Consider the following 13422-nt stretch of genomic DNA (forward strand, 5'->3'; position numbering starts at 1 on the left):
CGTAGCAATAGTGCTCATCTCTATTTTTCGGTAGTCATCTTGTTTGTTTCTGGCTTTGGATGTTAAAAAGTGTATATAGCATATACTGGCGACAGAGGAGTTCTAACTTCAGAAAATTCAAGTTTTAGTTTCGATGCTAAAATTGAGGACTATACATTAGATTAACTTGTTCCATTTCAAAAATTCTGATAATTGATTTCTTACTTGCGAATGAATTATAATAATTTTTTAATCGTTCTATTTTAAATTTGAACAAAAATACATAATAAAATTTTATTCATATTAATTTTAATTTTTTTATATATTTTATTTAAATTTACATAGGAATATTTAATTTTTACTGACTTTAAAATATAAATATCAAAAATAAAAACTAGTGAATTTGTTTATACTTTGCAATAATGCTATAAAACATTTTTTTATTTCGCTATTATTGCCTGCAAAATAACCCTGCGCACAAAAACATACGTCCTCTGCTCTTTACTAGATTTAGAAACTAGATGTTTTTTATTCAAAAAAAAAAAGCTCTTTATTCTGTCTCCTCGAAATTCATAATAAATTTGTAGTATGATTTCAAATCTCGTCATCATGTAAACTACATCTGATAATCGATGCAAAATAATTTAATTCATCAACATCGTTTTTTTCAAATATTTTTATTGACAATCTATAACCTGAAATTCAGCTGAGTCGTCAAGTCTGCTTTTCAATAACGCACGAATTTTACATTAAAATATAAGTTCTACATCTTTAATGTGCTGAAAATCTCTAAAATTAATCAAATAAGACTACCTTTAGTAAATTTATAAACTATGATAACTAATTAACTAATCTCACCAAGATTCTTTAGAATGATGAATGCAGCGACAGAATCATTGTCTCAATCAATTAATAAATCGATACCTTTTACAACAGAGTGCATACTTTGAATCCCCACCATGACATCACCCCACTCTGGGGGCAAGAATAAGACAAGGTATTGAATTCCCTTACTATAATGCAAACCCAACTTCCCTTTATTCTTTCGCACAAGCGTGAATGATATTAATATTTATGGTAAAGGAATAGGACTAGGTATTTTTCGGTGGATTTTGGTAGAAACATTATGATATGTCACGGGCCACCCGGGTCACACACAATGCACTATACATTACATAGGAACATACATCACACTGAGAAGGAAAATTTTCAACGGCACAGAGAATGAATAAAAGTAGGGGACCTATCCATTATTTCTTGTTTCTTTCCAACTAAGTTTCCCTTAAATTTATCAGTAGAAAAGGAGTTCAATGCTTAGAGAAACTCAACATTTTTAGCAGGTGGGTAGTAGTAATTCACTTGCTATTAATGCTTTGTAGTTTGTACAGTTCTATTAATGAACCTACCCAAGTGGGGTAATGGTTAATAAGTTGTGTGTACCAATATCATCATACCCCAAAAGAAAACAAAAAGAGATAAATGCATTAAAACAAAGGAAGGGAAGGGAAGGGAAGGGAATTGAGTATGGAACTTTGTCCTAAGTAGTAAGTAGTCCTCACCCTCTACTATTTCCTATATTCTATTATAATATTTGTACAAAACTTTTAACCACATTCCTCTGATCTGATCACATTTCAAAGACCCATCCAAACTGCAGACAAGTAGGTGAAAAATACATTTGGAATATACCATGATGATTGATTTACCTATATTTGTGTATATACATGTCCAAAAAAATTCATCCAAAAAAAATTCCAAACCACCCCAGTTCACCATATGACCTATTCTCCCCCAATAACCCAAAATCAACCAAAAAAACACCAAACATGATCATGTCAACCATTCTCTCAGACCATGACCAAATCACCAAGTCCAAAATGGAGTTGAGTGTGCCTATGGTGGGTGGTGGTAGTGATGTGTCATCGTTCATCAATATAAAGGGTTGTTGACAGAATTCATCAAATACAGGACACAGAAGAAACAGAGAGAGGATAAAGGAAGGTATTGGCATACTGGAATGAAATGGTTGCACCATTGAGCAAAGGCCTTCCATCATTAACAAGGCAATCGTTGTATCTAAGCCTCTTGAAGACTTTGGGGTTGATGAGCCTTGCAGAGCTGAACCAGCCACAGGTGAGGTGTATCCTTGAGATGTCACAGCCACTGACACACATGTTCATTATCTCAACTGTGTATGTTGGTATCCCACTCGGTAGTGGGGCCGTGGGACCTTGGCTTATCACTATATCTGATTTGCTGCACTTGTTGTCACCCCATATTCTGTTAGGTTCCACCACTCCAGTGCCTGTGCCTGCCACTGATCAACAACAGGAAAAGAAAACTAAAAACATTGATATACACAACAGAAACCAAACACTTTACTATCCCCTTTTTGCATCAAATTACTTGTTAAAGTGTCAAAAACAAACCCCAAAAAGAACTATTACCGAATGGAAAAAAGAAGAAAAAAAAGGTTGAACGGTAGATGAATCATTGCAGAACAAAGAACACGAAGATTAACAAAGTAAAAATAGAAAGGGCTGTTTCTGTATTTTGAAAAAACAATACATCAATACTTTACTACCTTTTTTTTGCATCAAATTACTAGTAAAAGTGTAAAAAATAAAAAAACACAGAAAGGAAGCAACAAGAAGACAAAAATTGACATTCTTTCAGTATGGAGTTATTTTATTTAATGCAAAAAAAGGGAGGACAGCAAGGGAATCAAGCCAAAAACAATATACCACAAACAACAAAGGCTATAAAAAATTAAAACTCAAAAGTCATACCAATTATTGAAAAGAAAAACTAGCGCCAAGTACTAATTTAACATCATTTAACTTGAAATAACAATAACAAATATATCCCTTAAAAAAAATAACAAATATATTCCAAAGCTGAGTCATAATTAATCCTAATAATAATTAGTATTATTAAATCATTATGATGATTATAATAATAAGAATCAAGCCATTACTGTTTTTGCATTTTTACCATTACTACTACGATGATTAAGAAGCTTGCGGTGCACGTTGGCTCCTTCCTCCTCCACTTTCAGAGACACCGACACGGCGGTTCCAGTTCCGGTTCCGGTTCCGGTCCCATTACAGTCACCACAACCAAAGCCTGAAAACGCCATTAACAACAAATAATAAATAAAACAAACTAAATAAACCAAAAAAAAAAAAAACCTCCAATGTTCCTCAAGAACTAGAAACAGAAGTAGAAACTAGAAACAATAAGGCACAGTTGCCATAACCGAGAATCACATGATTATCTTCAACAACATTTAAATACTAGTACGAATCCGATTTTCTTCAAAAAATTACAGTATCATTTACTAAATAACGAAACCGATGAAGAAAACTAGGTTTAGAAGCGCGATGATTTAGGAAAAAAAAAGGTTGTAGAAGTAGAAGGTTCACGTACCGTTGACGAGGCGAAGAACAGTAACGAGTGTCGCGAAGGAGAAGACGGAAACCGCTAACGTAAGAAGGATCCGTTTAACCGAACGAAACTCCATTGAAGAAGAAGAAGAAAACGAAAGCAGCGAGTGGAATCGGAGCGAGTTGACTCAGTCAGAGACACCGAAAAAAGTGAGAAAAAAAAAAAAGAAAACCGTCGTCTATAGACTGAGACTAAGACCGAGACCGAGACTGAGACCTCACTCTGCTGCAGTCTGCACTTGAAAAAAAAATATGAAAAGAGAGCGATCTTTATATATATTATCAATTATTAAGTATTATTAATAATAACGAAAATAAAATAATAATTTATAAAGGGACATGTGATGTATGAATGAGGCGTCGATTAGAAAGAAAAAGGTGAATGTATAGTGTATGTGTGAGTCACGGGGCTATGGTGATACGTTAGAAAAAGAAAAGGTGTGTTGTGTATAGATAGATAGGGAGATAGCGTTGAAATTGAAACTGAATCGATTGAATGCGAAACATGCCAGCTATGATAGGAAATGGTGGAGTGGAGGCACAAAGAAGAAGAAGAAGAAGAAGGAGAAGGAGGAGGAGGAAGAGGAGACGAAGAGACAAGGGTGGCAGAGAGGGTTCAAGATTTAGGGAAGGGGGCCCCACAGAGACGCATAATGAGAAACAGAGCGCGCGCCACACACACTGCATTACTGCCTCAACCTCTACCACTCTATCACTGTGGGGTTTAAATGTTTTTTTTTTCCAAGAAAAAAGAATTAAAAGTGATTTTTTTTAAAATAAATTTTATAGATTATAAAATTTGAACATTGTGTATTTGTTTTTAGGTAAAGTTAATCATTAAAAATTTATTAGATAATTAAATATATTTGATGTAAAATTTAACGAAGATAAATATATGTGAGTTTGTCTTGTATAAATCTAGATTTTTTTAAAAATATATATAATTGAATTTAATGAATAAATTAGTAATTTTTTATTTTTAAATATTATAAAAAAATTAATTAAAAAATTTCAAACTTTTCTTTTTAAGACTGATGTAAAATATAATGTATACAAAATTAATTTGTTTAACTAATAATTACTGTAACACTATTTGATCTACTTTAATGAATATTAGTATTTTTCTTTTTTTACTATTATTATAAAAGATACACAATTGTTTTACATAAATAGATTATTATTTTTTATAATAAAAGATATAAACCAACTTGATACATATTAAAATTTGGACTAATTCAATAAAATATTCAAAACGTTCGATGATATTATTTATTTTAAATAATTTTACCAAACTAATCTAACTTAAACTATTTTTTAAAGTAATGTGATCTTTTGAGTATTCCTAATTTTTTTTTTACATTTCGAATTATTTTATTTGAATTATAATATTTTAAATTGGATACTAAAATGATAGTTTACTTAAAAAGGTAAATAAACAAAAGGGAACTGGATTGAACACCATGATTTTGGGTTAATGTCCTTCTATTTTTCCCTTTATTGAAGAACAAACATTGAGATTTGTTGTTGATTTAATCTAATGTGATTGGTACGGGTCTTCTAGTGAAATTATTTTTAGTCTAAATATTAAAGAGTAAAATTTTTTTCCGTTTCTATTCTTTTTTAATTTATATAATCTGCATTTTAACGATTGAAAAATTATATTTTATTTTTTATTTTTTTTCATTAGACATATGAGACTTTCGTAAAAATTTTTGATAAAATGACGAAAAATATTTATATATGACATAATTTATACGATTTGACCTTTATCAATTTTACTTAAATGATAATAATTTGATTGAAACTATTTAACTCCTGTATAATTATCAAAATAATGTTCTAATCAAATAGTTATTATCTCTCTACAATATTATTTTTATAACTCTATAGATAATAATAAATAATTTTAATCAAATAGTTATTATCTATATAGGATAAATAAAGATCAGATTATACAAATTAACCTCATATATAAATAATTTTTGTCACTTTTTATCAGAAATTCTTATAGAAAGGTTCATACATTTAACAAAAAAAATAAAAAACAAATTATTATTTTTTAATCGTTAAAATACACATTATCTAAATTGAAAAAACACAAAAACCGAAAAGAGATTTTACTCAATATTAAACTTTAAAATTTTGAAATACTTATCATCATCATCATCATATTACTAATAAACTAGAAATGGGTTGGGCGTTAATGGTTATTACTTTAGTGATATATGCTTATGCATGTACATGTATAAATGTATACATCACGGTGACAGCATTATTAATTTGAAAAAGATGAAGATTGGTGTATGCATGTTATAGATTTGTGTATAGCTAAGCACCGCACGCACGTGGGGTTATTTATAAACCGTGTGGTCCCCTCTGGTAAATATGGTAATGCCATTTCACAATCATATACTATAGGAAACATTTCAAGTGCTTCAGGGAGCACCGGTGTACCAGTTGTTTTAACCGTTGATTTCAATTAATATATATTATATATATTTTTTATATAATTCAGATCAACGGTTAAAACAATTGGTGCACCGGTACTCCCGGTGCACTTGAAATGCTTCCCTATACTATATACTCAATCAATGAATACATATAGATTACTATTATCATTACCCATTATGATGATTATTATCATTCTCTTCATTATCATTCTTAAACATAATCATTTGTAATGCTAGCTAGATACCACACTACACCACCTTGTTATTATTAGGGTAATTGCTAAAGATCGTGTAAAAATATGACAAAAATAATTAAATATTAAATATATATTTTATAAATATTTAACGATCAAATTTTAATGTATTTTTTTAAGTATAATTATAAAATAGGTATTTTCATCTTTGAAATTTAATGAAGGTTAAATTAAATTTTTATTTCTTTTGTGATTCATATATTTTTAAAAAATAAAAATAAAAATAAATTTTAGTAGTTAAATTTCACTTTTTTTTATGCACACCTTTTAAATACTTATCTTAGTGTTTTTACAAAATTCGAATCAAATACACAAATTATTTATTAAATATAAATTTTATTTGTTATTTATAAAAAATATTTTTAATGATTTTTTTATATTTTAAATATTTTAATATTTATTTATTACTTTTATTCTCCGAAATTATTTTTATCAAGTGATATAAACTTTTGGTAATATTTTATAGTTTATCCTTGTTGCTATTATTACTATTATTGTTACCTTTCAAAAAGTAATCGCCTTAATCTCTTCGACAAATCATTCAGGTGCTTTGTGGCTGGGAACATCAACATCCCCAATACCATATTCTATTCAGTAATATTTTTAATATAAAATAAGGGATACGTATGGTTTTGGTCCTTAAAGTTTTTTGCCAGAATCAAATTCGTCCTTCATCTAATTTTCGAAATAGTTCTTAACGTTTTTTTCCGTATTAAAATCGCCATTTTTAATAAATTTTTTATATTATTTCTAAATTACCCCTATTCCTATTTTAATAATAAAAATTATAAAATTAAAAAAAAAAAGAAAACGCATGTAACGCGTGTTATAGGGGGAAGAAAACGCGTTTTGGGGGGGGGGGGGAGAAAAGAGTATACGAAAGGGGAGGAGGGAAGGGAAGGGGAGGGGAATGGAAGAGGGGGAGGGGGAAAGGGAAGGGGGGAGGGAAGCTTGGAGCTGCTGTCGCCGAAAGAAAGGAGAGAAAAGGATACAGAGAAGCGGGGGATGGGGAGAGAAAGAAGGGGGGCGAGAAACAGAGGACGGGGGAGAGAAGGGGTCGTCGCCGCCGCCGCTCCTCGCCCTCGTCGTCACCGCTTCGCCCTCGCACCTCGCCCTCCTCGTCGAGCCGTTTCTGCTCCTCCTCCTCGCCCTCGGCGTCGTCGCCGTGACCTCCTTGTCGTCGTCGGCTTCCGCTCTACTGTTCCTCACTGCCTCGCTGCTGCTCCTCGCCGACTTGCCGCTGCTCCTCGCCGCCTCTGCTTCTTGCTTCGATCTCTGTTTCTGCTTCGTCTTCTGCTTCTTCTGCTTCTTGATTTGTTGAATCTGATTTGATTTGTTGAATCATTGTTGGTTTTGTTCTTGTTGAATCTGATTTCATTTCTGAATTGTTGGTTTTGTTGATTTCTGAATTTAGTGTTAGTGTTGGTTGGTGTTGGTGTTGGTGTTGGTGGTGGTGATGGTGGTTTTGGTGTTGGTTGTAGCGTTGGTGTTGGTTGTGGCGGTGGTGCTAGTTGTGACGGTGGTGTTAGTGTTGGTGGTGGTGGTGGTGGAGGAGGTAATTATGTTGGTAGTGGTGAGAGTATTTTTGTCCAAAAAAAATTAAAAGAATGATTTTAATACGAAAAAAACGTTAAAGACCATTTTAAATCGAAAATTAGATGAGAGACAAATTTAATTATAGCAAAAAACTTTAAGGACCAAAACCATACTTAACCCTATAAAATAACGGTTACATATATATAGTTATATACGAAATACGATACTAATCCATTTATTAGTAGTATACTTTATCACAACTCACAAGTTACCAATATGGAGAGGCTTGGTCCTTGGTTCCTTGCTGGGTTTGGGTGGGGTTGTCCGACCCGACTACTGTTTCAAAAACAAATAAGTGATTAGTTTACTCGTCATGAGTAAGTAATAACTGTTGAATGTTTGAATTATATTTTATGCATACAATCTGTTCATACCCTGGCCCAATGATAAGGGCCCAGGTCCAACCGAAAGGCCTAATCCAATAGGATAAGCCTCACAAAATACCGACTTTCACATAAGAAGTCGGTGTCAACCACGACTTGGTATGAAGAGGTCGGATGTGAGATTAGCTGGCAGATAAATACTCATTCAAATGAGTAACCGCCCCTAAAATCTCTCTAACCGCCTCATGAAGCCATATCTTAACCTCCCCAAGATAATGGGGACGGTTACCACCCTAAAGATACGGCACTACACCAACGGTGGTTATTGGCTCACCTCTATAAATACACTGACACCCCCTCAGGTATCTCCAAGTCCAATACTCTATAAGACCTGCTTACACCCTTGCTAACTTAGGCATCGGAGTGTCTTTGCAGGTACCACCCCCCATTCACACGCGAGCACAAGTCGGAAGGAGCCTCCCGAGTTGCGGACCTACCCGGAGTTCTCCTCCATCATACACTTGGGCCGCCAAACGCCATCCATTGGACTAATCTCCGGTTACCTACCGTAACATTGGCGCCGTTGCCGGGGACCCGAGAGATCATCCCTCGATGGCAGAAAGATCCCATGAAGAAGGCCATGTCGAAACGGATTCTGAGCAAGAGAATCTAGACATGGGCAATGACAATGAAGACACAGCCCAACATCAAGACAATGATCAACATAGAGAGGGTACCTCCGGAGTAAAGAATCCGAAGGTAAATTCCTCAGATGGGCGTGAATCAGAAAAAGGCGGACCAGCTCACGTAGCTGAACTAATGGGATTGGTCCATAGCCGCCTGGAGCAATTGGAACAAGAGCGGGAGAGGCAAAAGGAAACCGAAAGGTACCTTAAAGAGGAAATGGAACGGCGAAAAGAGTTAGAAAGAAAACTCTTGCAGCTAGAATCCTCCCTAAGGAACTCCCGCGATGAAGGAGAAGATCAACTCCCCGGCGGAGAAGATCCTTTCAGCGAGGACATAATGAGGGCAAAAGTTCCAAGGAACTTCAAAAGCCCTGATATGGACCTCTATGATGGAACTACGGATCCAAAGCATCATCTTAGCAACTTCAAAAGTCGGATGTATCTAGCTGATGCCTCCGACGCTACAAGATGCAAGGCTTTCCCGACTACTTTATCGAAAGCAGCGATGAAGTGGTTCGATAGCCTCCCCCCAAGATCCATCACTAGTTTTGAAGACCTCTCAAGGAAATTCTTGATGAGGTTCTCAATCCAAAAGGATAAGGTAAAACATGCACCGAGCCTCCTGGGAATAAAACAGGAGGTCGGAGAGTCCTTACGAGCCTATATGGAAAGGTTCAATAAGGCATGTTTAGAGATTCAAGACTTGCCCATAGAGGCAGTAATAATGGGGTTAGTCAATGGACTCAGGGAAGGTCCCTTCTCACAATCCATATCTAAAAGACACCCCGTTTCTCTAAGTGATGTACAAGAAAGGGCCGAAAAGTACATCAACATGGAAGAGAATGCAAAGCTAAGAGACCCGAGTTCGCGACCTGGACCTACTTCCTCCTCTAGGGAGAGGGAAAGGGAAGTCAGGAAGAAGGAGGAACCCGGTCTCGAAAGGCTCAGAAAATATCACTCTTATACTCCTCTAAAGACTTCTATAGTGGATGTATACAGAGAGATTTGCAACACTGAAAGGCTGCCACCCCCAAGACCTATTAAAAACAAAAAAGGGGGAAGTCGCAGCGAGTATTGCGAGTACCATAAAATATATGGTCACTCCACCAACGACTGTTACGACCTCAAAAATGTGATAGAAAAGCTGGCTAGAGAAGGTCGGCTTGATAGATATCTCAGGGAGAGGTCGGACACCCATGGAAAGAGAAAGCGAGACGATATGGATAGGAGAGATCCTCCACCACAGACTCCTGAGAGACACATCCACATGATCTCAGGAGGATTTGCGGGAGGAGGAATCACCAAATCTTCTCGCAAAAGACATCTCAAAAGAGTGTATCAGGTCGGGGATGAGACACCCGACCTCCCCACTATATCATTCACAAAGGAGGATGGGCAAGGGATAATCCCCGGGCATGACGATCCCGTGGTGATAACTATGATCCTAGCTAATGCCCATCTCCACAGAACCCTAGTAGATCAAGGAAGCTCGGCGGACATCCTTTTCAAGCCCGCCTTCGACAAGCTAGGGTTAGATGAAAAAGAGTTGAAAGCTTACCCCGACACCCTATACGGGTTAGGGGATACGCCAATAAAGCCGCTGGGATTTTTACCCCTTCACACCACCTTTGGAAAAGGGGAAAAATCAAGGACTCTAAGCATAGACTTTATAGTCATCGATGAAGGGTCAGCCTACAACGCCTTAATTGGCAGGACTACCCTTAATCGCCTTGGAGCAGTGGTATCAACTCCTCACCTCTGCATGAAATTCCCAACTCCAGGGGGAATAGCAACGGTGAGGGGAGATCAGAAATTGGCGAGGAAGTGCTATAACGAAAGCCTAAATCTGAGAGAAAAGGGCAAAGAAGTCCATACCATAGAGCTGGGCGGCACAAGGACCAGAGAAGAACTACGACCCCAGCCGGGAGGAAAAACCGAGGAGATACAAGTCGGTGAGGAGGAAGGAAAAAACACCTACATAGGAGCCAACCTGGGGGAAGCCCTGAAACAAAGATTGGGTGAACTCCTAAGAGCTAATTCCGACCTCTTCGCCTGGAAGGCTTCCGACATGCCCGGGATTGACTCCGAGCTCATGTCCGATAGGCTCTCGGTTTACCCGGGGTCCCGACCTGTACAGCAAAGAAGGCGCAAGCTCGGCCCCGAACGAGCCTCAATAGTAGAGGAACAAGTACAGGCGCTCCTGGAAGCCGGCTTTATTAGAGAGGTCAAATACCCAACGTGGCTAGCTAATGTAGTGCTAGTCAAGAAACAAAATGGTAAATGGAGAATGTGCGTCGACTATACCGACCTGAACAAGGCGTGTCCCAAGGACCCTTATCCTCTACCGAGTATTGATACCCTGGTGGACTCCAGCTCGGGGTATCAATACCTATCATTTATGGACGCCTACTCGGGATATAACCAAATCCCGATGCATGAACCCGACGAAGAGAAAACATCATTCATCACACCGAAAGCCAACTATTGCTACGTGGTCATGCCATTCGGACTAAAGAATGCAGGAGCCACGTATCAAAGGCTGATGAACAAAGTGTTTTCCCCCCATTTAGGGAGCCTAATGGAAGTATACGTCGATGACATGTTAGTAAAAACCAAGCAAGAAGTCGACCTCTTAACCGACCTCTCACAAGTCTTCGACACTATAAGGTTGCATGGGATGAGACTAAATCCCGCAAAATGCGCCTTCGCAGTAGAAGCAGGGAAATTTCTAGGCTTCATGCTAACACAAAGAGGGATTGAGGCCAATCCCGACAAGTGCAGAGCCATCCTAGAAATGAAGAGCCCGACTTGTTTAAGAGAGGTTCAACAGCTCAATGGCCGACTTGCAGCCCTCTCCAGATTTATGGCAGGATCGGCACTAAAATCCCTTCCATTATTCTCCCTGTTAAGGAAGGGATGCCAGTTTGAATGGACTCCGGAATGTGAGGAGGCGTTCCAAGAGTTCAAAAAATTCTTAAGCAAACCTCCTATCTTGACCCGACCAATACCGGGAAGAGACCTCGTCCTATACCTATCCGTCGCAAACAGGGCTGTCTCATCAGCCCTGATCACAGAAGACGAGGTCGGTCAACACCCGGTCTACTTTACCAGTAAGGTTCTACAAGGCCCTGAGCTAGGGTACCACAAACTAGAGAAGTTTGCCTACTCCTTAGTGATAGCCTCACGAAGGTTACGACCTTACTTTCAGGCTCATACAATAAGAGTCCGTACAAACCAACCCATGAAGCAAATCCTCCAAAAGACGGATGTTGCAGGGAGAATGGTTCAATGAGCGATAGAGCTCTCCGAGTTCGATTTGAGATATGAAACTCGGACAGCAATCAAAGCCCAATGCCTCGCCGACTTCATTGCAGAATATGCAGGAGAACAAGAGGAAAAACCGACTACATGGGAACTCTATGTAGACGGATCCTCCAACAAAACAGGGAGCGGCGCAGGTATAATATTGGTAGATGGAAAAGGAACTCAGATAGAGGTCTCCTTAAAATTTGAATTTCCGACTTCAAACAATCAGGCAGAATATGAAGCCTTGATTGCCGGATTAAAGTTAGCAGAAGAAGTTGGCGCTACAAAGGTGATGATCTACAGCGACTCACAAGTGGTGACTTCCCAAATAAGTGGAGAATATCAGGCGAAGGACCCCAATATGAAGAAATACTTGGAAAAAACCTTGGAACACCTTGGGCACTTTGCGGAAACCGAGGTTAAGCACATAACTCGGGATCTAAATAGCAGAGCTGACGCCCTGTCCAAGTTAGCAAGTACCAAACCCGGAGGGAACAATAGAAGCCTGATCCAAGAAACCCTCCAAGAGCCCTCGGTTTCAAAAACAGAGGATCAACAAGAAGTACTTGAGGTAGTCGGCCTAAACCTCGGGTGGATGAATCCCTTAGTCGAATACCTGAAATTCGACATCCTCCCCAAAGAGGAGAAAGAGGCCAAAAAGATTCGAAGGGAAGCACAACATTATACATTGGTGAGAAATGTCCTTTACAGAAGAGGGATATCAACACCATTGCTGAAGTGTGTACCGACCTCAAGAACCACCGAGGTGTTGGAGGAAGTACATAGTGGAATCTGCGGAAACCACCTCGGAGCAAGGTCGTTGGCCAGGAAAGTAATCCGAGCAGGATTCTATTGGCCGACCTTGCAGAAAGATGCCACAGAATTTGTGAAGAAATGCCAACCATGCCAGATGCATGCAAATTTCCACGTGGCTCCACCAGAAGAGCTCATCAGTATAACTTCCCCCTGGCCTTTCGCAAAATGGGGAATGGATTTGTTAGGTCCTTTTCCCCAAGCACCAGGGCAAGTCAAATACTTGATCGTGGGAATAGACTACTTCACGAAGTGGATAGAAGCAGAACCATTAGCCACTATCACCGCTCAAAGAAGTCGCAGGTTCCTCTACAAAAACATTATCACAAGGTATGGAATACCTTATTCCATCACTACGGATAATGGAACCTAATTCACTGACGCCACCTTCAGAAGTCTTGTAGCCAGTATGAAAATCAAACATCAATTCACCTCGGTGGAACACCCACAAGCAAATGGGCAAGCCGAGGCAGCTAACAAAGTCATACTGGCAGGATTAAAGAAAAGACTACAGGAAGCAAAGGGAGCCTGGGCTGAAGAGCTCCCTCAAGTATTATGGGCTTATAGGA

At 38.0% G+C, this 13422-nt stretch overlaps 1 protein-coding gene across 1 annotated transcript; it reads right to left on the reverse strand.

Annotated features, from left to right (window-relative positions):
- Positions 1-842: 842 nt before the first annotated feature.
- LOC130946408 (TPD1 protein homolog 1-like) lies at positions 843-3910 on the reverse strand. The gene is made up of 3 exons (XM_057875147.1): positions 3409-3910; positions 2974-3105; positions 843-2296 (listed from the first exon to the last, which is right to left on the reverse strand). The coding sequence occupies exons 1-3, from the start codon at positions 3500-3502 to the stop codon at positions 1938-1940; spliced, it is 585 nt and encodes a 194-aa protein (XP_057731130.1). The 5' UTR covers positions 3503-3910; the 3' UTR covers positions 843-1937.
- Between the last annotated feature and the right edge of the window lie 9512 nt (positions 3911-13422).

The sequence above is a fragment of the Arachis stenosperma genome, chromosome 8 (genome assembly GCF_014773155.1).
Source record: "Arachis stenosperma cultivar V10309 chromosome 8, arast.V10309.gnm1.PFL2, whole genome shotgun sequence".
Taxonomy (NCBI): Eukaryota; Viridiplantae; Streptophyta; class Magnoliopsida; order Fabales; family Fabaceae; genus Arachis; species Arachis stenosperma.